General features: G+C 34.4%; 1 protein-coding gene across 1 annotated transcript in view; it reads left to right on the forward strand.

Moving 5' to 3' along the window:
- CIP2A (cellular inhibitor of PP2A) overlaps nucleotides 1-25,738 on the forward strand; it is a 28,859-nt gene extending 3,121 nt beyond the window's left edge. Inside the window, exons 3-21 of the mRNA XM_037525596.2 lie at nucleotides 1,496-1,608; nucleotides 2,457-2,551; nucleotides 3,030-3,126; nucleotides 4,580-4,702; nucleotides 4,852-4,997; nucleotides 8,106-8,181; nucleotides 10,663-10,881; nucleotides 11,997-12,156; nucleotides 13,578-13,719; nucleotides 15,300-15,399; nucleotides 16,368-16,486; nucleotides 18,943-19,138; nucleotides 19,552-19,626; nucleotides 19,721-19,831; nucleotides 20,723-20,919; nucleotides 22,840-22,953; nucleotides 23,181-23,263; nucleotides 23,983-24,122; nucleotides 25,424-25,738. Of these exons, the coding sequence (XP_037381493.1) occupies nucleotides 1,496-1,608; nucleotides 2,457-2,551; nucleotides 3,030-3,126; nucleotides 4,580-4,702; nucleotides 4,852-4,997; nucleotides 8,106-8,181; nucleotides 10,663-10,881; nucleotides 11,997-12,156; nucleotides 13,578-13,719; nucleotides 15,300-15,399; nucleotides 16,368-16,486; nucleotides 18,943-19,138; nucleotides 19,552-19,626; nucleotides 19,721-19,831; nucleotides 20,723-20,919; nucleotides 22,840-22,953; nucleotides 23,181-23,263; nucleotides 23,983-24,122; nucleotides 25,424-25,594 (2,477 nt within the window). The 3' untranslated portion in view covers nucleotides 25,595-25,738. The remainder of the gene's footprint in view (nucleotides 1-1,495; nucleotides 1,609-2,456; nucleotides 2,552-3,029; nucleotides 3,127-4,579; nucleotides 4,703-4,851; nucleotides 4,998-8,105; nucleotides 8,182-10,662; nucleotides 10,882-11,996; nucleotides 12,157-13,577; nucleotides 13,720-15,299; nucleotides 15,400-16,367; nucleotides 16,487-18,942; nucleotides 19,139-19,551; nucleotides 19,627-19,720; nucleotides 19,832-20,722; nucleotides 20,920-22,839; nucleotides 22,954-23,180; nucleotides 23,264-23,982; nucleotides 24,123-25,423) is intronic.
- Nucleotides 25,739-27,462: the final 1,724 nt, after the last annotated feature.

A 27,462-nucleotide genomic window follows, 5' to 3' on the forward strand; every position in this document is an offset into this window, starting at 1 on the left:
CATTTATTTATACAAACACTGGGTACAGTCAGAAGCGCAGGAGGGTGAGAGAATTCACAAGTGCCAGAGCGGGGAGCAGAACAGGCAGACTGACAAAATACACTGCTGAGGGGAGCAACGGGCGAGACAGGAGAAGTCTATCTTGCCATGTGGGACCCTCGCCGGCGGCTGGGGCAGCTGGGGATCGAACCGGCGCTGCAGAGGCTGAGGACAGCTTCACAGCCCGGCACTCAACTGCTGTGCCACCAGGGGAGGCCCTGAATCTTTAATTTTAAATAACCAAAACTTGAATGGGTCACGTGAGGCCTAGTGGCTACCAAATTAGGTAGCACAAATATAGAGTAAATTGAAATGAGTCTACCCATCAGCACCAACCTCCTCATTATTTCCACTTCTAGGCAGTATTTCTTAATGGGTTAATATGCATCTTTCCAGGTCATTTTCAAATAATTTTGATTTTTTTAACAAAAATAGTGTTGCGTGGCACCAGATGTCTACTTTTTTCACTTAACATATTTTAGATATTTTTCCTTATCAGTATCTTTTTAACAGTTGTCTAGTGCTGTATTGTGTGATACTATAATCTAACTAACCATTTTAGGTAGTACTCAAGTAATTTTTCAAGACTTTTCTAGGAGAATCAATAATGCAGTGAACATTGTTATGTATTTTTGCTCAAATATTAAATGTATTTCTGTGAATAAATTCTGAGTAGAATTTTCTGGTCATTTTTCAATTGGGTAGTTATTGCTAAATTGCTTTCCAAAAAGGTTGTGCTGATTCTGATGTCTACCAGCAGTATGAGAAAGTCAGCCACTTTCAACATTTACATTTTTTAGAAATTTTTAAAGTAATAATCTTTTAATTTTTTAAAGTTTATTTTTTCGTTAGTAGATTTTATTACTTACAGCAGAGAAATCAAAGTGACAATCTTTTTTTTTTTTAAGATTTATTTATTTATGCATACAAGAGCTGGAGTACAGGCCAGAGATGCGGGGGTGGGGGTGAGAGGACTCACCAGAGACAGAGTGGGGAACAGAACAGACAGACTGACTGAAATACACTGCTGAGGGAAGCAGTGGGCGAGACAGGAGAGGTCTGCTTCGCCATGTGGGTTGCTCTCTGGCCAGCTGGGGACCAAGCTATTGCTGTAGAGGTTGCAATTGCTTCATAGTGTGGTGCTTCACCCCTTGAGCCACTAGGGAGGCCCAAAGTGACAATCTTTTAACAGCAACATTTCTAGAAATATATAGAACACCTCTTTTTCCTTGATTTTAATTTATTCCAGATAAAGAAATCATTTGATTGACAAGAAAGGAATAACTCATACTCCTTTCCCTTTTCCAGCACATAGGGTTTTTATGATTAAACTGCATCAAAAGTATTTGTAAATAAAATACTCATATTTGCTATTTTTATGTGGCAACAAATTTAATATGAAGTAAATTTTAAATTTATCTTGTTGTATTTTGTGCCATTTTATTTTAACTTACAGCTGTAGACAGTGAAACCAGAGACTGTCTTCAGAATACATACAATCTGAATAGTGTTCTTGCAGGAGTGGTTTGTCGGAGCAGCGCTTGCCACAACGATTCTGTGTTCTTGCAGGTATACACATCCAAAAAGTACTTTGTCATGTAATATTTATCTTACCTTATTTTCAAATCAAAATTGATAATATCTGTTATAAACTGCTAATTTCTAGTATTTATGCTGTCATGATGTTACATGATTAGGTAAATTTCTTGCTATTTATAAATTTAAGAGCTGGATGATCACACATATAGTACTATTTAAAAATTTCTAGAATAGGGAAACATCTACATCTAGCACTATTATTAAAGAAAAGTAGCATAATTGCTTTGACAGACATATAAACACAGATGTCAGTATTTTGAAATATAAGCCATTCATATTAAATTTGTAGTTTGAGTTGGCATCTATTTTCAGTCTTAAGAAAACACTCCACAAAATTAAAGCTATAGATAATCTTACTTAGCATAAAGTCAGACCCCTTGTACCATCTTATTTCTTTGAAACTAAAATGCCCCCAATAGTGTTAAAAAAAAACACTGCCAATTAAACATGCATGCAGTTTTAAAGATGGTAAAATAAGCGGGAAAATGTATCTTAGCATTGATAGAATATACATGTGTTTCAACATGTATACAAATTTAATATATAAGTACACCAGATTAATGACAAGATGGTCTGTTTGAGAAAGAATGTATAAAAGCATGTGAACGAGATGTACCCAGGGGTACCTTGTAGCCTCATTAGTTTGTATGTGTTTTTTTAAAAGACAGAACCATTTTAAGAAATGTAAAAATTATTATTCTAACTCTGCCTCCTAAAATGGTCACATGCTCAGAATTTGTAGTGGGGTCCATTCTTGTGAGGCAGCACTGCTTTTTTTTTTAATGTTTTAATTCAGTTTCTTTTCTTTTTCTCCTCAGTGCATTCAGCTTCTACAGAGGTTAACATATAATGTCAGAATTTTTCATTCTGGTGCCAATATAGATAAATTGATTATGTTCCTGATAGATCATATGTGAGTATGCAACCAAAAATGAAATAATCTATTGGCTTAAACTAAATAATCTGTTGACTTAAACTAAAACCAAGTAAAAATTCAGTTTTCCTTAATTTTTTTCACAATTTTAAACTAAATTAGTGATTCTTATTTATTTAGATGACATACAGTATCAAATAGGGTAAAGCAGCAATAGTTTTCATAAGCTTTTGAAATGGATTGACTTGAACATAAAAAAAATTATTGAAACTGAAAATTCTGTTTGTGTTTACTGCTGTGATAGCACATAGTCACTCTGTTAATTTCATGTGTTCACACTGCCTTGAATAGGACTAAGTCTTAAAACAGGAAATAATTGATCAATATTATTCAAAGTTTGACTTCATATGTTAGATTTTTCTTTTTGCATGTAAAAAAGGAATTTAAATATGTAAATTACCATATAATTTCAGTAATTTAGAATGAACTTAATGCTTTTATCTTTTATTTTTGATAGTCAGTCTTCTGAAGATGAATTAACTATGCCTTGTCTAGGATTATTGGCAAATCTTTGTCGACAAAATCTTTCTGTTCAAACACACATAAAGACGTTGGTAAGAAGTTTATTTGTTAAATATTTGTTGAGTGGTGCATTCCATACTTTTTTAAAAACAGTTTTATCCATCATTTTCTTTAAAAAAAATATTGAGAAAATTCTCATGCCTCTTGCTGACTCTTCAAAGCTAATGAGTGAAATAACTTGATATTCTAACCTTATTTGTTGTATAAAAGACAGCAAATTAAAGGTAAATACAAATGTTGAATACTGAAAGTTTTCCTCTCTATAACATTCCATTATTTGTCATATTGAGTAATATAAGAAATGCTAGGGCCTCCTGGGTGGTGCAGCGGTTGAGCGCTGGGCTGCGGGGCTGCCTGCAGCCTCTGCAGCGCCGGTTCGATCACCAGTTAGCAAGGGTCCCAGATGGTGCGCAGACCTCTCCTGCCATGCCCACTGCTCCCCTCAGCAGTGTATTTTGCCACTCTGCCTGTTCTGCTCCCTGCTCTGGCTCTGGTGAATTCTCTCACTCTCCCGCGCTTCCAACTGTACCCAGTGCTTGTATAAATAAATAAATAAATCTTTAAAAAAAAAAAAAGACTGTGAAAGGAGATACATTTAAAAAAAAAAAAAAGAAATGCTAGATTGTTTTGTGCTGGTAAAGGGGAAACACATCTTTGGCAGTCCCATTTACTTCATTCTTATATTTGCACAAAATTAATTGCACCTCCACCAGAGATATCCATGAGTAAATGCCTGGTGTTAACTACCAGTATTTTTGATAAAGTGAAGGCACACAAATGAGGTTAACTGAATCATTAGAAATACATTAGATCAAGAAAATTCATTGATTCTTTTAGGTGCTTTGCAAACACTTTCCCTGTTGCGCAATATTCAGTATTAATTACCTGTTTAATTATTTTTTTAAAGATCCATTTATTCATACAAGAGTTGGGGCACAGGCTAGAGGTGCGGGGGGCAGGGGGATGAGAGGATTCACCAGAGACAGAATGGGGAACAGAACAGGCAGATGACTGAAATACACTGCTGAGGGGAGCAGCGGGCAAGCCAGGAGAGGTTTGCTGCGCCATGTGGGTAGCTCCCTGGCCTGGGATCAAACTCATGCTGCAGTGGCCAGGGACAGCTTAGGTTGCATCTTCACGCCTTTACACCACCAGGGAGGCCCTACCTGTTTAATTTTAAATTAAACACCACCTCATTTGTTAATGGCCTTCATTTTCCTGACCTAGTCTTACTTTGGAAATAGAGGTTATTTTGAGTCATGGAGGTGATTTAAAAAGGTAAACAGCTCTTCACTAATATGCCTATTATACTATTGTAAGCAATAAATGAAGGTTCCATTTCATTCCTTGAATAATCTCTTAAAATGGTTGTGATGTTTAATAGAAGTTTACCTATTCTATGCAAGATATACTTTTCTAAACTAAAATATCAATCTTGTAATGTTTCATTCTAATTTACTTACAAACATTTTTTTTCTTCCTCAGAATAACGTAAAATCTTTTTATCGAACTCTTATAAGCTTCTTGGCCCACAGTAGTCTAACTGTGGTTGTGTTTGCACTTTCAATATTATCCAGTTTGACATTAAATGAAGAGGTTGGAGAAAAGGTAAATATTATCTTTTGTTATTATGTGCAAAGATAATTCTGAAATTCATAGTTTCTGATACTTAAAAAGTCATTGTGTCTTGCTGTGTGTAAGTATAGTGTCAATTTAAATTGGTTTATGTAATATACTTTTTCCTGCTTGTTTTTAAGCTGTTCCATGCTCGAAACATTCATCAGACTTTTCAACTAATATTTAATATCCTCATAAATGGTGATGGCACACTAACTAGAAAATATTCAGTTGATCTACTTATGGATCTTCTTAAGAATCCTAAAATTGCTGATTATCTTACCAGGTATGACATTTTGACAAATTTTGTGACTTTTTTTAAGCCGGGATATGTTTATAGTAAATGAAACTCCCTTTGTAGTATACTTGGATTCTGCTGATTCGCAACAAACTGAAGTGTTTTGGTATGTGCTTTTTGCTTTCTTGACTTAAAATGTAAAAGTGTTAAGGGGGAGGAGGGAGCATTTATGTTTCAGTTTTTGTCTTGGGAGAGTAGAATTGTATTATTCTCCACAGTATACACATGTTGATTAATCTGTTTCAAAATCTTTTTAAATCTTGAACATTCTGATTTTTTTTAAAGAATATTTATTTTTATTATAGGAACATTTATGTTAGTGTCTCTTTTTTTTTTTTGGAATAAAAGTTTCCTTCCACTTATGCCTCTGTTGTGTCATAGGTTAAATGAGAACAAATGCCTATATGTCCTTCCTATCTTAATGGCATTGCATGTAATCATTTGTGTTCAACTGTTTTCCAAAGAGCACCTAGCCCTTTTACAATGTAACTTAAATTTTGCCAATGCTTAAGCTGCTTTTTGGGCCTAAGCCGGGGAATTGTAGAAATTGTTTCAAAGAGTAAATTATCTAATCATTCACAAATGAGAAAACATTTTATTGGGCCCTTATTATAGTCAAGAATTGGTAGAAAAGGGGGGAATTAACAGTAGCAGGAATGTGAAGGAAGACACAATCCCTAATCTTCAACTGTGCATAGAATCTGAAAATTAACAAAACCAAGCTGAGTATTAGACCACTGTGCTTAAGGTTAAAGGATTATTTTGCAAAACTGAGAGGCACTGGCATTAGCATTTCACTTTTTCTTCTCAAAACTGTTGGTAATAAGAAAACTTTGTTCCATAGTGCCTTTCCTTCACCTGCCCTCTATTTATCAGTTTCTAATTGTCTTTCCTGTACTGATGTAATCCTCATTTTGAGCACCAAATAGTTCTTACTTAATAGCTTCAAAGTAAACATAAAAATTTCTTTGGATAAACCTCTGTGGAGGACAGAAAGATAATCTGAGCATTAGTAAGTGGCTGCTTAATCGCTTCTGTAAATCTCTTCTTCCATTATCTGTTTACTTCTTTAGCCTGTAACCCCAGAGTCACCTCTGGAAAGAAAATTACATTTATTATGTTGATCATACCATCTCTCGAAACATTCCTGAATCCATTCCAAAATCTGACTTAATGCCTAGTCAGAGCTTGGTAAAAAAATCACACTTTATGAATTTGTGACTTACATATATGCATTATCTGTAACTATCTACGTAATACTTATTAAATTTATTCTTAGTGACCTTATTTAACATTTCCATTCAACTGTTTTTTTTCAAGTTGAATGGAAGTTTTTTTTTACTACTATCCTCTTGCTACTTTTTACTCAGAAAATGATCTTATGTTTGCTTCACAGAGAGAAAATGGAACCCTGTCTGATTGGAGCTCCTTCAGTTCTATGTTCCTGAGGAGTTTCTTTCTTTTTTCTTTTTTTTTTTTTTTTAAGATTGATTGATTGATTGATTGATTGATTGATTGATTTATACGAACACTGGGTACAGTCAGAAGCACGGGAGGGTGAGAGAATTCACCAGAGCCAGAGCGGGGAACAGAACAGGCAGACTGACGAAATACACTGCTGAGGGGAGCAGCAGACGTGGCAGGAGAGGTTTGTCGCGCCATGTGGGACCCTCACCGGCAGCCAGGGATTGAACCTGCGCTGCAGAGCCTGAGGGCAGCTTTGCAGCCAGTGCTCAACCACTGCGCCTACAGGGGAGGCCCAGGAGTTTCCTTTGTTTATACCATTTCTTATTTAGGGTCATCCTGTTTCACTCAAACATATCCCATTATTCTATGCAAGTCTTATTTTGTACTGTCTTCTTCAACAGATTCCCCTATCTCTTTGATGCCTCCCATTCACTCTGTTGACTTCCACATGCTCAATTTTCAACTTTTTCTTCAACCATAGGTTCCTCATTAAAATCTATGATCTCCCAGTGCATTTAAGGTGACTTCCATTTCTTAGTATAGCCTTAGTATAGTTATCACAACTTATCCTTATTTCTTAACTTTTTCATCTTATATATTTTTGCCTAATCAATTCAGATGAGAAATAGAACCTCCAGCTTTCCACTAATGCCCTTTTTTGTATACACACACTGTTTCCTCCGGAAGGCTGAAGTACTCTTTCTCCTTTATGTGTGTAAATTCTGTTTTTTCTTTAAGACCCAAGTCTGGAGGGCCTCCCCTGGTGGTGCAGTGGTTGAGCACTGGGCTGCGAAGCTGCCCGCAGCCTCTGCAGTGTCGGTTCGATCCCCAGCCGCCAGCGATGGTCCCAAATGGAGCAACAGACCTCTCCTGCTGCTCCTGCTACTCCCCTCAGCAGTGTATTTCGTCAGTCTCCCTGTTCTGTTCCCCGCTCTGGCTCTGGTGAATTCTCTCACCCTCCCGCGCTTTTTACTGTACCAAGTGCTTTTAAAAAAAAAAAAAAAGACCTAAGTCTGGAAAGCCTCACCTGATTCAAATCTGCCCCACTAAGTCTGAGTTTGATACCCATCCTCTTATAGCATCCTGTATCTTCCTTGTAATAGTATTGTATTTTGCATTACATTATTCTGTCACTATCTCATGTCTTTCTGCCTCCGTCCTTGGACTGTGAGCTCTCTGAGGCAGGTACCATTCTCCCAAATCCAGGATACTTGGATCACATAGGATATATTGTGAGCAGTACCTCTAGTACCTTTGGTGTTGTGTGACAGCACAACACCCTTTACCTCTATATCTGCAGAGCCTAATTTAATGCCTGGCAGTTGTATTACTTTGTAAATAAGTCACTGTCTAATTAATTAGACTATTCTTGTTTTTTTAAGTTTTACAAACTAAATACCTGTGGGGGAAAAATGGTCATTGAGGTATTAAACATTTCAATGATACATTTATTGCCAAAAATTTATTTACCATAGAATGTATTTTGGATTTTAAGTGTAAGCTTTGCAAGACTCTTCTATTTTAGAAGCTCAAAATAAAAATGATGAAGAGACTTAAATTTTTTATTTTGTTTATAAATTCTTTTTGATTTGTCATTTTCCTCTGATGTGTATTTTTATTTAAACCTAGGTATAAGCACTTTTCTTCATGTCTTAATCAAGTTTTAGGTCTTCTTAATGGAAAAGATCCTGACTCTTCTTCAAAGGTATGTAAAACATGAATTATTGCTCAAAGCTTTTTTTAAAAAAATGTAACATGAAAACAAATCTAAGCACACAGCTCTCTAAATTTACACCATCTGAGCACAATCATACCAGTATCTAGATTAGGAAATAGTTTCATTAATACTCTGAAACCCTCCTGTGCTCAGTCAGTACCTACTTCTCCCATCTCTACATTTACCAAGAATAACCATTATCTTAACTTTTTAACAGATATGTTGGCTTTTCTGTTTTTGAACTTTGTCATTAAAATCATATAATAATCAACATTATGTTGGGAGAGTCACCCATGTTTCATTTGTGATTGTAGGTTTTTTTTTGTTGTTGATGGATATTAGCTATTAGGAGAAATTGAAATGGGAAACAGTAAAAGCATAAAGTATCTTTGTGGGGAAAACTAGTTGGATATCCTATTTTTCATTTAATAGTACACAATTACGTTTGATTATAAGACTATTACCTTGATTGCAAAGCCAGACAGAGGGATACTGCAGGAAAGAAAATACAGGTCAGTCTCTTTCATGAAAATAGATCCAAAAATCTTAAAATGTTAGCAAATCAAAGCCAGTGATAGACAAAAAGATAACATTTTATTACTTGATGAGATTTATTCCAGGAATGCATGGGTGGTTTAACATTTGAAAATTAATGTAACTTATTAGAAAAATCACATCTCATTAATGGAGGAATAGCTGATAAAATCTAATACCCATTCATGATAAGCCAAGTAGGAATAAAATGAAACTTTCTCTGTTAGAGTAATTATTGAAAATTTACAGCATCATCAACCTGATGTGGAGGGGTAGTTGGGGCATTTTCTAGGAGAGGGGTACAAGCAGTTCTGTAGTTTGGTAGAACTTTTTTTTAAGTGATTATTCGTTATACATTTGTATTCACTTTGGGAAAATCATCTGGTTTTGCAATAGTGATTGCTTTGTTTACTTACTTCTCTGTATGTTATACTTAAGTTAAAAGTGTACACAAATTGAAGATGTGGTACATACACACAATGGAATATTACTCAGCAATCAAAAAAGATAAAAACTTATTAGGAGAAATTGAAATGGGAAACAGTAAAAGCATAAAGTATCTTTGTGGGGAAAACTAGTTGGATATTCTGTTTTTCATTTAATAGTACACAATTGCGTTTGAGCTGAAAGGGATCATGCTCAGTGAAATAAGCCAGAAAGAAAAAGAAAAATACTGGATGGTCTCACTTATATCAGGAAGGTAGAGGATCCAAATAAGGGATCAGGAAAAAAATAACTTATAATAAAGTAAAAATCAAAATCAAAGGGAATTATAAATCAGAGACATACTACAGCGGAGGGAAAGGGAATAGGATCAAAACAAGGGTGGGAAGAGCACAAGGAACCATTGTGATAGTTCATGGGTGAATGGGTGGTAGGAATTTTATGGGGACTATAACCAAGATGAAAATGCATACATTGTGCAAAAATGAAAAATGAATGTACAAATATATATAAAATAATTATAAAGTGTACATGAGAAAGTTTTTGTTTGCGCACATATGCATATCTCTGGTAAGATAAACAAGAAACTGGTAATATTGCTGATACTCACGGAATCTAGCTATCAGTCAAGTCAGTACCTTTAACTTGAAACCTAGTAAAACAAGTATTGCAATGTATAAAAGAAATAGAAAAGAAAATATAAGATTCATTATCATTTGTTACATAGTAAATGATAATGCACTGGATTCTATTATAGCAGATACTTTGAGCTGATTAAAACTTAAATTCCAATTATGTCATTTGTGAGAAATAAAGCTAGAAAATAAGTGAATAGGCAAAAAGATTCCAGTAGTTTTATTTTTAATGATTGATTGCAAGTACGTGAAATAAGGTAGAATTTAATTAACCTACCACTCATAAACAGGTTCACGTGGGATTTTATGATAAACGCTCAATGATGAAGGAAAAATGAGATAGAATAGGGAAACTAAAGGGCATAATGCTGATAGTGTACAAACATAATGTGGAAAATAGCCATCTTAAAGGTTTTAAAATTTTGGGATACTGCTTTTAAATCTTATCCTAAAGTATACTTTATAGCAGTTCTTATATTCTAGCATGCTGAAAGTATTCTTAATTGCTATTTTTATTTTTTAATTAGTTTTTCCATTTTTAAAACAAAACATAATTGTGCTTAAAAAATAGTTAAGTACTGTAGAGGGCTCATAACATTAGTTGAATTGCCCTTTCCTCTTTGACTCTCAAAATCCTACTTAATGGAAGTCACTGCCATTGAATTTCTTTGCAACCTTCTGGAATTTAATCACACATTTTGAAAAACAATACTGAAAAAAAAATTAGAAGGTGCTTTTAATTTTTGTCTTAGAGTATTTTTTATAAAAATATGTCATTTGAAAATTCATCAGTTGGTTACTTTGTGCCTCAAAGTCCAATAAAATTGACATTTACTAAAGATTTTATATTGCGCAGGTTTTAGAATTACTTCTTGCCTTCTGTTCGGTGACTCAGCTGCGCCATGTGCTCACTCAGATGATATTTGAACAGTCTCCATCTGGCAACACCATTCTGGGAAGCCGTTCTAAATGTTTAGAACCTACTGTGGCTCTGCTTCGCTGGTCAAGCCAACCTTTGGATGGATCAGAAAACTGTTCTATTTTAGCATTGGAATTGTTCAAGGAAATATTTGAGGTAATCAAATGACTGACAAATGGACTTTTATGATTCTTAATGAGCAATTTGTTTGCAAAAACACTCACGATAAACTTCAGTTATTTATACACTTTAGGAAAACATTTCAATCATTACACTTCCTGAAATTCAGCTAGTGAATTTCTCTTTTGTAGCAATGTCACAACTAATAGTGTTTTTTCCCCCCCAGTGAATAGCCACTCTCTCGACATATGATATATATTTAGTAGTCATTATATATTATATATAATATAATGTGACTACTATTGCAGTAGTCACATTTTGTCTCCATTTCAGTAGATGCTGTCTGCTGTTTAGTGTTGAATAAATTAATGCAAGAACTTTGAATTCAGTGAGTGAAATGGAATAAAGCTTGCCACACACTTAGGAAATAGACAGAAATCCTTGCCATAGAGGCCATTACATTCTGGTAGAACCCACTACCTGGGTCTTGTAGCATTTTCTACCATTCTTCCTATTTTTATAACCATTATGCCTACCCTGATATCTTAGCTATTTCCCAACTAATGTCTGGATCAAAAACAAAACGTGTGAGTAATTAAATATATTTTGCATTATGCACCATGTTATTCTTACTATTTTATATTCGTGTTGAGTGTTAACAAGTCAGTTCAGCCCTTTTGAGATTCTTGATGGAAATTATTTGTGGTTGTAAAGTTTTAAGACCATTGTCAGTTATTAATTGTTGTAATTATATTTAGCAAATTTAGTGAAAAGAGGGTAAGTTTTATATCATCTGAAGAGAAATGAAAGTACATTTAGCAAATTTAGGATATTTGTTTTCAGTATATTCTTTTAATTTAGAACCATTTGTAAATTATAAGTATAGTCCATTTTAAAATCCTGTTTACATTTGATTAATCCAAACTTTTGGTTCCATTTGAGAAAAAGTCATCAGAATTCTGAAAACTGCATAAAATCATAGGTATTAAATAAGAGACACACAGGTCAGTGAACAATTGAAGTAATTATAAGGAATTTGAAGAGCTATAGCTGACTGTATCTCACAGATATAACTTACTAATGACTATTTCTACATTGTCTAATTCCTTCTAACTTTTATTTTTAATCATTGTTGGTGGTTAATTCTCCAGGATGTTATAGATACTGCTAACTGTTCTTCAGCTGACTGTTTTGTGACCCAGTTGCTGCCTACAGTCCTTGATCAACTTCAGTTCACAGAACAAAATCTAGATGAGGCTTTGATAAGAAAAAAATGTGAAAGGATGGTCAAGGCCATTGAAGTTTTGTTAAATATCCTTTAATGTTGTAATCTTGGAAGCTATATGGCCACTCACTCTTTTCTAGGATTGCATTCGTAGCATTTTTGCTTTGGTTATAACTTTGTCTTGTCTCTTGATTATTTTTATTCAGAATTAATTGAACTAAAGTTTAAACTCCAGTACTGATTCTCAGTGACGAGTCTTTAAAAGTTACTCAGACTTTCCTCCCTTGTAAAAATTAAGCTAAAGAGCATTTTCAGAAATTCTTTTTAAATTTGATTTGGACATTTTTAAGCAGCTCACAATTGAAAGAGCTATACTCTCTTCTCATGCTAATTGCTGCCTCTGGGTGATTTGTGTTGCCATTCTTTGGTGGACTGCATTGCAGAATAAATAGTGGTAGAGTTGTGATTGTTTCAGCTTCTGTTTTAAAAATTAAAACGTCCATAAATGTTTTAATAAAGATGACTCACTTGGTCATAAAAAAAGACAAATATAATCAAGACAGATTCATTTCAAAAAAGAGTAAACCTTATGTACAATTCTTCACTTCTTCACTTGTGTATACTGATTTTCTTAGGTCTTTCCTGTGTTAATTTTCAGATCGGTTGATTCTAAGTTACTAAAAAGTCCAGGACCCAATTTTTTAATATTTCATTGATGCTTTTTTAATATCAACAAGAAGCCACTATATCTCAATCAGATCTCTTATTTGCCTGGTCAGGTTTCCTTGGATCCCAGAGCAACAAGAATTTGCTCAACTTTATCCTGTGCTAGAGCAAACTTGACATTTGTTTTATCTCTAAGCTACTGCTTCTTAAATTTCCTCTTCATTACAGCAGTGATTCTGAAATCCGGCTATATTTTAAAATCCCCTGGAGAACATTTTTTAAAAAATAACTACTGCTTGAACTTTATTTACAGAGATTCTAGTTTTTTTTCCCCAAGGATTTTAATTGAATAATGTGAAACACTTAAGGGAAGAGTGTTTGTGATTGTTTACCAAGGTGATTGTAATATGCAACCAAACTTGAAAACCACTACTACAGAGACACATGATTATTTTTCTTAATCATAGAGATGTCTGTAATATATTTGGGTCTTCTCTCATTGAATTTTGACCCTTTTTTAGTGAAAGCTATTCAGATTAACTTAAAATATAGAAAGCATGAGAAAAATAACTTTCCTTAGTTTAGCAGATACTTACTGAACCACTGTGATACCTGCTAACATAAAAACATCTAATAGAGAAATGGATCCTCTTTCTGTTTTACCTTTGAGGCAGAAACTCTTGTATCTTTTGCCCCATACCAGTCACTTGACTGCTCCGATTTCTAGTCTCCTAATTGTAGCAATCAGATAATTTGCCTGAAATTCTGAACATTGTAAAGTGCTAAACAAATATTAGGGTTTTTTGAGAGTTTTTTGTTTGTGTCTCTTAACAAAAATTACCTCTGTGTGGAGATGATACCCTAAAAATGCACATTGCAAAAATTCTGACTACTCTCAAATGCACCACTCTGATAGAACAACAATTTACATATGGCAAGATTGACCTGGGGTTTGGAACAAAGGTAGCAGATTCTGATTTGTGGTGAGTATATGAAATTCAAATGGTAAAATGGTAAAATAAAACTTAATAAAAATCAGAAGATGCAGTGATTATTAACTCTTTTGAAGGATCATGCTTGAGTGTGTGCTTTTTTTTTGCCCCCCAATATTTATTTATACAAGAACGGGGTACAGGCCAGATGCGCAGGAGGGTGAGAGGCTTCACCAGAGACAGGGCGGGGAACAGAACAGGCAGACTGACGAAATACACTGCTGAGGGGAGCAGCAGGCGAGACAGGAGAGGTCTGCTGCCCCATGTGGGACCCTCGCCAGCTGGCGGGATTGAACCGGCGCTGCAGAGGCTGCAGACAGCTTCACAGCATGGTGCTCAACCGCCTGCGCCACCAGGGTCGGCCCTTGAGTGTGTGCTTTTAACTCAAGGTGTAGAAGAGAATTAGCAAGAATATTATAATGAATTTTTTTTTAAAGATTTATTTATTTATGCATACAAGAGCTGGGGTACAGGCCAGAGATGCAGGGGGTGAGGGTCTCCCCAGAGACAGAGTGGGGAACAGAACAGGCAGACCAACTGAAATACACTGCTGAGGGGAGCAACAGGCAGGACAGGAGAGGTCTGCTTCGCCATGTGTATTTCTCTCTGACTGTCCAGGGATCGAACTCATGCTACAGAGGCTGTGGATTGCACCATAGAGCGGTGCTTAAACCCCTTGCGCCACCAGGGAGGCCCTATAATGAATTTTTTTTAGTCTGAATTCTTAGATCACATCCTTTTAAAGAAAGATATGGTAATATTTTATTGTTTGTTTTTCATTGTTTAAGTTTGCTTTATTCTAATTTTTATTATGATTATCTAAGGTCTTTTTTTACTCCCAAACATTTCTTTTCTGGAAGTTCTTTTTTGACATTATCTCAGTAATTATTTTTTATGTTCATTTTATATTTTTAAGTAAAAAAAGTAATAGTTTTTGTTACAAGGAACTCATTCACTGCTGAAGGTTTCCTAGTAACAGATTCTTCCTTAGCATGTGAAAACTTCTGAAATATAGATTTTCATTGATAGTAATGAGATTATTTTATCCCCCTCCTCCTGCATGAATTGAGTCCATCTAACAGATAGCTATTGTGGACATGCTAAATGGTAGAAAGTAGGATTTTTTCCAATTTCTGTAAATGTCATAATTGTCTCTTTTTACTTTTTTATACTCCCTCTCAGATACAAGGCTGAGAACATAGACTTAGTAAAATTGATTCAGTAAATATTAGGTATTCTCTATTGCCTGAAGTTACCCTCTTATTGTTGATAATCCAGTGACAAAACTAAGAATTAAATGGGACATGTTGCCAGTGTTATTACTAATTGGAAACAGAAAGTTGGAGCATGTTGGTATGAGATTAGGAAATAAAAAACATTGTTTAAACTTAGACTAGTAATACCAGTTCTCTTTGGGTCTGGGGTAATAAGGATCTTCTCCATCTTCTCAAAATAAATAACACTTTATCTTCTTGAGGCTAAAAAACAAAGGAATTGTTTTTAGAATTTTGGATAGAAGTTAGAGGATTGATTTGTGAGTTATCTGATTTACATATGATTTATTTTTAAAGCAAACTTGCTGCTGATGTAATTTTAAAAACTCTTGATTTGATGAACAAACTGAAACAGTTGGTTCCTGGTATGGAAGTAAGCTTCTACAAAATCCTTCAGGTAAGTTTGAACCCTTCAAACATTGAAATTTATTTATATTTAAAGGCTTGTTAATGTACAGCTGTAGCTGTAATATTCTCTTTACATGGTTATTCTACATAGTTTCACAGGAATTGAATTTAAGTTGTCCTGATTCTAACCTACACATTAAGTTACTGCAGTAACTTAGCAAAGGTGGCTCTACTGACTGTATAAACCGGTAGAAGCCAAAACTAGAGACAGGATTTAAAAGTTCACTCCCCATCTATTTAGTCAATGCCAATTTAAACAAGATCTTTCACCTCTTGAATTCCGGTTTCCTAACTACAAAGTAGAAATAGTGATCCCTTCTGACGATAGGAGTTATGAAGAGTTATCATGGTGGTTGTGGAGATAAAGACCATCTCTTAATCATAGTTCTATGGCTTTAGACTATACTTGAGTACCTGTGAGACATTCAGCATTATACAGAGTTGATAATTATAAACAATTTCTATTTCAATACTTTATCTGCTAACAATTTGATCATGCAATACTAATGTAAACTAGCTACTGAAAAACTTATACTTTAAATATAATTGTCTTAATCATTAGTTGCAAGTTTTTTTGTTAATTTGAATTTTATTTTTTGACTAATTTGTAATTGAAGAGCCTTTTTTTTTCTTGTATCCAGGTTTTTTTTTTAAATGTTAGCTAGAACAAAATATTTCAAAACATATGTCAGTTGTGGATAATATACATTAAAATATTTAAGACATGATTTTTATAGACATGATTAAAAACATCCAAAACCAAACCTTTACCAGTTTTTTTAAAGTTAGTGTTTATATTGATTGGATAAACAGGTATAAAAAGGTAAAGACCTAATATGTTCAAATATTAGGTAGAAACATTTCAAAATTTGCTCAGAATTATTATAGTTTCGCTCTGATTATTCACATTGCTATGAAAGATCTGGATCTTTTTTTCTGATTTCTGAATTTTCTTAGGATTCGCGCTTGATTACTCCCTTGGCTTTTGCTTTAACATCAGATAATAGAGAACAAGTGCAATCTGGATTGGGAATACTATTGGAAGCTGCTCCACTGCCAGATTTTCCTGCTTTAGTGTGAGTTGTAATAATTTGCAATATATCTCTTATGGTGCTGGAATGTCATGCAATTTCTTTAATGGTCCCTGATATAAAAAAAATTAAGAAATTAGTGAATTGAAGACATCACTGTATTAGTAATTTTTGGAGTGATTAAAAAAAATTGCAAGTCCCATGACTCAAAGACTACGTATGGATTCACTCAGGGAAAAGCTAGACCTAGTTGATTAAATTTGTTATCCAGGTACTATGCCTTTCTTTGTTTCAGAGCTCACAACTTCAAGACTAAGTTTATATCTAACAAAGCTCCACAGAAAGAGCTTTTCCTTTCTACTTGTTTAAGTGTAAATTTTATGCTCTTTGAGCATGTCTGGGTCATTTGCCAAGGGGAGTTCACATATGAGAAATACATGTACTGAAGTTGGAATGGGATAGGTGAGAGGATTCCTGAAGAAATTATTCTGTGCTTTTATCAGACCAGGCAAAGTTATCCACTTGTTCATTAATTTTAGGCATTGAAAGAATATTTGAAATTATGTTTGAAAAATTAGGGCTTGAGAGGATTGTCTGTAAATTGCTGACAAGATGTTTAGTAGAGGTGTACTTTCATCTTGAAGTAGTTTATCTGAATTTGCAAAAGTGGTTTGAATAAACTAAAGCAGTTGATAAGTAGGTAAGCCTGTATACCAGGTCTTAGCAAACTATAGCCAGTAGACATTAATCTGTTTTTGTAAGTATAATTTTAGTGGAACAAGGAACCCATTTATTTTCATATTGTATTTATTGTCCCTGTCTACAATCATGCTCCAACATTAGCGTAAGATAGTTCTAATAGAGTTAATATGTACCCTCAAACCTAAAATACTTGCTTCCTTGTTCTTTAAGAAAAAAGTTAACTTCTGCAATTCCTTTTTTTTTTTTTAATAGAGGCATGTTTTTTATTTATTTATTTGTTTGTTTGTTTTGTTTTTTGTTTATACATGCACTGGGTACAGTCAGAAGCACGGGAGGGTGAGAGAATTCACAAGAGCCAGAGCGGGGAGCAGAGCAGGCAGAAGGACCGAAGTACACTGCTGAGGAAGGCAGCGGGCGGCAGGAGAGGTCTGCGCGCCATGTGGGACCCTCCTCTGGTGGCCGGGGAGCAGCCAGGGATCGAACTGGCGCCACAGAGGCTGTGGGCAGCTTCGCAACCCAGTGCTCTACCACTGCGCCACTGGGGAGGCCCAACTTCTGCTATTTCTATGAATTGACTAAGCAAATCCATTTTTCTGAATTAATAATTTATTTCAGTAGGCCTAAATTAAGAGATTAAAGAAGTATGGAATATAAGACCTAGAGACTATATAAGCAATATTAGTTTTATATTATTTTTTGACAAGTAAATGAACAAATAGGCAACTCTCAAGTTGCAAAATAAAAGTGTGACAGCGCTTCATTTTGTGGTCATGCACTTGTTCCAACAGGTAATCTGACAAAAGCAAAACCCTCGTACTTCAGAATGGAAAGCTTCAACATTATTGCAAGTGGGAGTCTCATCCTCTATGTCTGATATGAGGCCTTCCCACCATTTCACTGTCTTGGCCTTCACTATCTTATTTGTGTCTTACGATTTTTTTCTTTGGACACTATTTCAAGTCCATTTCTCTCCATTTATTTATTTATGTCCATTTTTGCCCTTTTAAATATAATGAATTTTTATGTTGGATGCATAATGATGTGAAGATGGATGTGGAGACAGGATCTTGGTGTGTGTTTGTTGTATTTAAACATTTAACAAACGTATGATGAGGGCCTGCTATGTGCTGCCCCTATTCTAGGCATTTTGAATTTTGCAGTAAATTAGACTGAGGACTTTCTAGGACAAGGTTTACATTCTAGATGGGAGACAAGTTAAAAAGAAAAGTTGCATAATGTATATTTCACTGCGGGTGGAGAGTCTTCTTTGGAAAAGTAAGTTTGAACTGGAACTTAATGATAAGGAGTCAGTACCATGCATGTCTGGTGGGAAGATGTTTTAGGCTAAAAAAAAAAACAGCTCGTTCAAAGACCTGGAGACAGAATAATATAGGGTAAATGGAAGGAAGAATGAAAGTTAGCTTGGTGAAAATATACTGAGTGAGAACAGAGAAGGGTGAAGAAAATAGGTAAAGTCCAGATGATGTTGCCCATGGTTAAGGATGTTCTTACCAATACCAATAATGTACTTAATTTTTTATGAGTAATCTGCACTCACAAACTGGTTCTAATGCTGCCACACCAAAGTCGCAGTTGCCTTTATAAAAGGTTACAGGTGAAAAAGATTTTCTCTGACAAATTTATATTTCCAAAAGCTTCACTTCAACATAAACTCTAAGATTACCTCAAAAATATTCCTTAAAAAGACCCATTCTGAAATATTTCCTAATACTATACTAACTCTGCCTTTTGCTTTATTTTTATGTAGTTATTTCTTTTTCTTTTTGATTCCCATTCAGACTTGGAGAAAGTATAGCAGCAAATAATGCTTACAGACAACAAGAAACAGAACATATGCCCAGAAGAATGCCTTCACAACCATTAAATCATAGTTTTCCAACATCAGTAAACTCTTCAACTCCTCCACTTTCGAAAGATAGAGTTCCCGGACTGAACATTGAGGAATTAATAGAGAAACTTCAGTCTGGAGTAGTGGTGAGTGATAATTAATCATTATAAATTTTTCTTTATAAAAATTATTTAAACAAATTAGGTGCATATTTGAGCATACTGATATAAAAATAACACTGGAAAGTTTGATAAGAAAAGAAAAAGTCAGCCTTAAAATTCCAACATTTTGACAAAGCTGTCATTGTTCCCTGGTCTTCCCCAGTAAGCATACCCTTCTTAAGCCCAGCTTAAGCATTAAGCTGTACCTTCCCACAAGCATACCAAATCTACCTAGTTTTATGCAATAGGCAGGTTGGTGAAATGTTTGGAACCTGCCTGATATGGCATTCATCTTTAACTTTGTTCCTCATTATGTTTTAATGATTTGTTTCATAGTAGGAATTAATTGTGTTTTGTTGTTGAGATAAAATGTTACGATTTTTGACTATTAAACCTAGGTAAAGGATCAGATTAATGATGTGAGAATATCCGATATAATGGATGTATATGAGATGAAATTGTCCACATTGGCCGTGAGTACAAACTTATTTAAACTACATATACCAGTTAAGCTTTAATAGATATTTTCCTATAAACAGTGAAGATTAATGGTATATTTTCTTATAGTCCAAAGAAAGCAGGCTGCAAGATCTCCTGGAAGCCAAAGCTTTGGCCCTTGCACAGGCAGATAGACTGATTGCTCAGTATCGCTGCCAGAGAACTCAGGCTGAGACAGAGGTATGTACAATATTTGACTAGTACTAGTACAAGACTCAACTGATCTGCAGGGGAATAAATGAAGTTAAACATGTACAAAATAGTAGTTTCATCTTTGTTACTCTGATTGAAGAAAATTGTCTTCAGCATTTGATACAGCTATCCCTACCATCTTACCACTCTCCCACCTTTAATTTTGCTTACCTCATTGTCTTCTGATTTTTCTTTCTAACCTAATGGATATTCTTTTCCTGTATTCTTTGTGGGCTTCTTTTTTCTCCACTCAGTTCTTAAAAGTTGAATTTTCTCAGCATTGTGTTCTCTTTTCCCTTATTTAGGTGGCCCATGACTTCGACAATAACTAAAATGGTAGCGCCCCCAGTTTTTTATACTCATTTCCATGAATATGGCATACCAAGATTGTTTTTGTCAGAATAACCTATTAAATAAAAAACTACAGCAGTGTTGGGTTAGAAGTAAGTGAGAAATAATATGACTTGGGCCTCCCTGGTGGCGCAAGGGGTTAAAATGCAACCTATAAAGCTCCCTGCAGCCACTGCAGCACAAGTTCAATCCCCGGCCGGCCAGGGAGCAACCCACATGATGCAGCAGACCTCTCCTGACTTGCCCACTGCCCCCCTCAGCAGTGTACTTTGGTCGATCTGCCTGTTCTGTTTCCCACTCTGTCTCTGATGAATCCTCTCACCCTCCACATCTCTGGCCTATATCCCAGTTCTTGTAAACATAAATAAATAAATCTTTTTTTTAAAAAAAAAGAAATAATATGACTAATAAAACTTTGTAAAACCCAATTAATGCTAGTGTTAGATGTTTGATAAATCTTTTAAATTGTAGAAACTGAGCATATTATATAAATGATAGTGCAGAATTCTTTATTCCATTTTCCTTTAGGCGCGAACACTTGCTGGTATGTTGAGAGATGTTGAGAGAAAAAATGAAGAGCTTGGAATGTTGATAAAGTCACAACAGGTTGAATCAGAAAGAGCCCAGAGTGATATTGAGCAACTCTTTCAACATAATAGGAAGTTGGAGTCTGTGGCTCAAGAACATGAAGTACTAACAAAATCTTACATGGAACTTCTTCAGAGGTAATTAATAAAGTCAAAGTTTCCATGAAAGATTAGAGTCTAGAATGAACACTTGGTTTTCTGTATCCCTAAAATCCTTTTGTAAGCATTCATATACATATATTCTGATATCACCATATGGTAAGAATTTAGCAGGATGCTTAAGTCATAATGAAATGCAGTATTGCTTATTCAAATTCAGTGTCAAAGTTGGGAACAGACTACAGGTCTGTTTATTTGTTTCCAGTTGAATCTACTTTTATTTATTCATTTAATCATTCTGAGATGTTAGCACCACAAGGACAAATGAATAAGTTTCATCTGTTTTGTTCTGATGAATCCATAGAACCTACATCACCGCTTGGTACATACTTTGGCACTTTGTCAATAGCTATTGAATGAACTTAATTGTCACAATTTTTATTAGGTTGAACCATAGTAATTAATCACTTCGGCAGTTTAAAAATGGTAGAATATTAACAATTTTATGTTATTTAATCTAATTGTGTGGAAATGTAGGTATTTTGTAATTAACTTTTAATTTGTAGAAATATTTACCTTGATGTCATTGAATGTATTTTACTGATATGTGTGACTATATTTATAAATAAATTCCTATAGGTGAATTGCTAGGTTAATGGGTCTGTGCTTTTAAATTTTCTGATAGATTTTACTAAGTTTCTTTCCAAGGAGATTATTCCAATTTATATACCCACTAACACAATATGAGATTGAGCCTTTGTTTTAAAATTACTGGAGTATAAGGAAGAAAATTATGTATTTTCTGTCAAAATTAAAAGTAAAAACACTCTGGTTTACTTGTTCCATGTCTTAATATATACTTTAAGATTAAATTTTAAAAAAATGTTCTATTCTATGCAATTAATGTAGAGATGTAGAAATTTTTAACTTTTCCAGATGCTAATATTGCCTGTCAATAAAAATAAAAGGTGGAAAATGTGTAATGACAAGCTGATTTCTAAACAGGATATTTTCTCCCAGCAACACCTTTTTCCAAAAGTTTGTTTAAGGTAACATTGTTAATGTTAAGTCAAGATATAAGAGAAAACAGGCAGCAATTCAGGAGAAATAAGTGGTTTCTTAGGTTCAGCTTCCATTCCAGATCATGATTGAGGACCAGAAAGTAAAATTCCTGCCTTTAGCAGCCAGGAGAACACATAAATGAATCTGGCTGGGGAAATGTCATTTGTAATGATAGGAACTATTTGGAAGCATTGAAATTCAGACTTTTTGTATGGGGCAAATAAAACCCTTTTGCTGGCCAAATTTGGCCAGTGCCACTAGTTTGTTTAGCTTTGTACTTAGTGAAGTGAGAGGAACATTTTATGCTTAAGATAGTTGGGTGCCAAAGTTTCTCTTTAGAAAGGGTTTTCTAAAATCTTTGTGTTTACCTTGCAAGTAAAATTAAAAATAAAAAAAAGTAAAGCTTTAAGTTTAAAGCTTTAAAGATACAAGGGAAATTTAGAATCCTCAACCATAAATTGACATTTAAACATATATTGAGCATATAATGATATCAGTTAAATATTATTTTTTAATTTTTTTTTTCTTTTACAGAAGTTGTCTCATTTTGTTTCATTTTCATTTTCTGGCCATACCTATAAAAATAGTGGTATATATTTTATAGCAAATTATGTTAAGCAATAACATCTGTGAAATAAAAGTCTATATCCAGAAATATGAGGTTAATAACTTAGATGTTACCATTTTAATAGTAATTTTTATCACTTCATTCAGCAAAAACTTACCTCTCTATTCTGGAGTTGATCTAACTCTATGTCCTGCTTGTTCATAAAATTCCTCTTCTTACCTGCAAAGTATACGCAATGCAGGTGAAGAAATAGTAAAGAAAATACAGTGAGTTTCTTTTCTTCATTATGTCTCCCTCCATAAAGATACCATATTATCTTGTTCTTTTAGGAATGAAACTGCTGATAAGAAGAATAAAGATTTACAGATCACGTGTGATTCCCTGACTAAACAAATTGAGACAGTGAAAAAGTTGAATGAGTCACTCAAGCAACAAAATGAAAAGTAAAATCTCTAGCTCTTCTAATTATTTTGGATTTTTCAAAAACAAGAATATTGTTTTTTATAGATAAACGTAATACATTACCCTATTTTACTTATCTTGACATAAATACATTTTTGATGGAATTTAAGGATAATTAGTGTTCTTATGAAATTTTTTAAAAATATTTGTTAGGGAGAAAAAGAAATTACATGGTTCATAGATATTCTATATTTTTTTTAAATTTTAGAACTGTTGCCCAATTAATAGAGAAAGAAGAACAAAGAAAAGAAGTGCATAACCAACTAGTAGACAGAGAATGTCAGCTAGCAAGTAAGTTGCTTCTGGTTTATTAATGTATGTGTTTTATCATATCTTTATTGGAAGAAAAAATAAGGTTAAGGTTTTTATGTTGCTTTTTAATTATTTTCATTTATTTTCTGCTTCTCTCCTTTTATAATCACATCCTAAACAATGCTCCTTTTCTTGCTATAGCATTTCACAGAACAGCTTAGATAGATCAAGTTGAAAAAGCTATGGACTTGTTTTGAAATCTAGAAGTTACAGGAAATGATTGCCCTTTTTAAAATAAAAAAAATAAAGGAACATGACAGCAGGTGGCAGTGCTGGGTAACTTATAGTTGCTAGCTTTTTAATGGTAGTAGCTCTGAAAAATAGTCCACAAAACATTTTTATTCTAATTCATTTGCCTAACACACAGACATACAACTCTGACTTTTCGTAATTTTCTCTCTCCCTTTCTTTTCTAATCCTCGAGCTCTGAGGATTGTCATTTCCCTCGTTAGTATGTGGTTAGAATAGAGGGAAAGGGAGGAATATGGAGATCTGGCTCTTTCTAAAGAATACTGACAAGGAAGAAGAGTTTCATTGTGCTTATTCAGCAAATATTGTAAATGTTTTCTTTCCAGCAAGATATTTCTCCTTTCTAATTGTCTTTCATGTACTCTTATAAGTACTATTAAATATTTTTAGGGTAATATAATCCCTGAACCTATCAGCATGTATATAGCTGACTTTCTATTTGTTTTAAGATTTGCAACAAAAAGCAAAAGTACAAGAAGAAAAGATTAAAGTCTTACAAAAAGAAAAGGAAGATAAGGAAGAAAGCATTGATATCCTTAGAAAAGAATTAAGCAGAACGGAACAGATAAGAAAAGACCTAAGCATTAAGGTAAGAATCTTACTTGCAGTGAAATGAAAAAGTTATTTTGTCAAAAGAGTGAGGTTGGATAGGTTAATGTTCTGTTCCTTAGTAATTTTGTTTAGAACATAGGAGGATCTCAAAAATGATTTAAAGAATGTTTATGAGGACTCTCTTACAATGTGTACCCAATATATTTTTATTTTACTTTATTTTTTTTAAAGATTTATTTATGTATGCATACAAGAACTAGGGTACAGGCCAGATGTGTGGGGTGTGAGAGGATTCACCAGAGAGTGGGGAAAGGAGCAGGCAGACTGAAATACACTGCTGAGGGGAGCAGAGGGCAAGACAGGAGAGATCTTCTGCACCATGTGTGTCACCTTCCTGGCTGGGCATTAAACTCATGCTGCAGTGGCTGCGGATAGCTTCGTGGTGCTGCAACTTAACCCCTTGTGCCAGGGAGGCCCTCCTGTATCTTTTTTAAATCATCAAACGTTAGATACGTAATTTTTTGCCACCGCTTTCTATTTTCACTTGAGCAAAGAATACAGAAAGAGGTTCCCAGTTATTGATGTCATATACAGGTAGCTGTATTTGTCATACAGCTGCATCTCTTCTTACAAGAATAGATGGCAATAGTAGTAATTGTATAGATCTTATTTAGTTAGAGCCTTATAATTTGCAAAAGATTCTGAAACATTTTTTTGATCCTTGTTATTTCAACAAATACGCTAATATCAAAATATTAATGATTATTTTCAACCTACAAATGAAAATTGAATCTTGGGTTAAATAGCTTGCTGAAGGCCAGTCACAAAGCAAATGGAACAATGGTCACTTCTGTATTCTGAATTTAAGTCCAGTCTTCTTTCTCCATTATTGTCGTTGCATGCCTGACTATGAGTAGTACTTTCTGGTCTGTCTACTACTGGGTAGATAAGAGCAAATCAGGATTCAAAGACTGCTTAAACTACTAAAGAGCATAAGTCACAGAAGAGGCATAAAATTTAATGCCACATTTACAGATTTCCTGTTTCCACTATGATGTGGTCGTCTTAATAATTCTACATAGTAATATGTAGTATTTTCTATAAAATTTCAACTGCTGGCATTGGCTTAAAAGAACAAGTTGAGGTTATGTTCTCATTGTATACTATTTGTTTAATGACTTCAAGTTACATATAATTTATATGAAATAAATTTATTTCTGATGTGTCTCTTGAAATGATTGTTTTTCAAATGACAAATAGGAACATCTTAAAATATCTATGAAGAGAAAACATGCTAAGTTTTCTTTCTCATTCTCTCTCCCTCATCCAATTCTTCAGGCTTCCTCCCTAGAAGTTCAAAAGGCCCAACTAGAAGGTCGTTTGGAAGAGAAAGAGTCAGTGGTGAAGCTTCAGCAAGAGGAGTTGAACAAACATTCTCACATGATAGCAATGATTCACAGTTTAAGTGGTGGAAAAATAAGTCCAGAAACTGTGAATCTCAGTATATAGACATTATGGCATATTGGAGTTTGTAATCTAATGATATTTTTGATGTATTTATCTATCGGGGAGGAGGGGTAGGAAGGTAATTTGTAACTCCAAAATAATAGCAAATTATTATGTAATTATTAATTTAATAAAGAATTTGATTTGATAATATTTTTATTTGGTCTTAAAAGTTTCACTTCCTGTTTCTGGCTTTTATTGCTTAAAACTTTGCTTCATTAGATGATTATTCTTAATCTTCTTTATTATTTTTAACATTTTTACTTAGTTGCTTTCTACTCTCTTTTGCTTATTCTCCTTTGTGATTATTCAGATTGTAAAGTCACACTTGATGCAGTAGTCCCAATGATTAATAAATTGAAAATACAGGGCCTCCCTTGTGGTGCAAGGGGTTAAGAAGCTTGCCGCAGCCACTGCAATGTGAGTTTGATTCCCTGCCAGGGAGCTACCGACATGGCGCAGTAGACCGCTCCTGTCTTGCCCACTGCTCCCCTCAGCAGTGTATTTCAGTCACTCTGCCTATACTGTTCCCTACTCTGTCTCTGGTGAATCCTCTCACCCCCCCACATCTCTGGCCTGTACCCCAGTTCTTATATGCATAAATAAATAAATATTAAAAAAAATAAAATGCAGTAAGACATATGGTATAAGTTCTAAATTTGAAAAAAATCAAATAGTACACAAATGTATAAAAATTGTATAACAATTAGAAAATAACTAATGTATTTAATGACTGCATTATTACAAGCTGTAATAACTTGTAATTACTTATGGCATAATTACATAACTTTGGTTTCTCTTTTTAAAATGTGTATTGACCCACCCATAATATTTTCAATCAATTATAAATTTTTTTGATTTACAGAATAATTTGAATTCTACCTTTGCTATGTGTTCAGTATTGTATTTGTTGTGAATTGCATTCAATGCATTATCTTTCATTTAAATATTTTCATTTGGGCCATTTAATTTTAAAATATTGGTTAAATAACCTTATTCATGTATTTCTTTGCTGCAAGGGAATTTTTCAGTTACTCTTTTTTTTTGTTTTTTTTTTTAAAGATTTATCTATTTATGTATACAAGAGCTGGGGTACAGGTCAGAGATTCAGGGAGTGAGAGGATTCACCAGAGACAGAGAAGGGAACAGAACAGGCAGTTTGACCGAAACACACTGCTGAGGGGAGCAGTGGGCGGGAGAGACAGGAGAGGTCTGCCTCGCCACATGGGCTGCTCTCTGGCTGGCTGGGGATCAAACTCTTGCTGTAGAGGCTGTGGACTGCTTCATAGTGCGGTGCTTAACCCCCTGCGCTACCAGGGAGGCCCTTTTCAGTTACTCTTTGAATCAAGTATTCTATGTAGTGTTTAAGAAACTTCAATCAGTAATTTGATAGCATTGCTATTTTTCTTCGCTATTTCTCTATTTGACTTACATGAACTTAAGACTGCTTTTTTTTTTTTTAAAGATTGATTTATGTGTACAAGAACCGGGGTACAGGCCAGAGATGTGGGGGATGAGAGGATTCACCAGAGACAGAATGGAGAACAGAGCAGGCAGACTGACAAAAGTATGCTGCTGAGGGGAGCAGCGGGCGAGTCAGGAGATGTCTGCTGCGCCATGTGGGTAGCTTCCTGGCCGGGAATCAAACTCACATTGCAGAGGCTGTGGACAGCTTCATAGGTTGCGTGTTAATCCCTTGCGCCACTAGGGAGGCCCTTAAGACTTTTCTAACACAGTAAATCTGACTTTATTTTAGAAATCATATATTTTCATAGTGTATTAATTACATTAAATAATGAAACTATAGTAGTTTTATATATTTATAAGCACTTTGTATAATTGTGCCAATTTTAAAAAAGTTTGTGCAGAGT

Source organism: Talpa occidentalis, unplaced genomic scaffold (genome assembly GCF_014898055.3).
Source record: "Talpa occidentalis isolate TD23 unplaced genomic scaffold, MPIMG_talOcc4v2.1 talOcc4.4, whole genome shotgun sequence".
Lineage (NCBI taxonomy): Eukaryota > Metazoa > Chordata > Mammalia > Eulipotyphla > Talpidae > Talpa > Talpa occidentalis.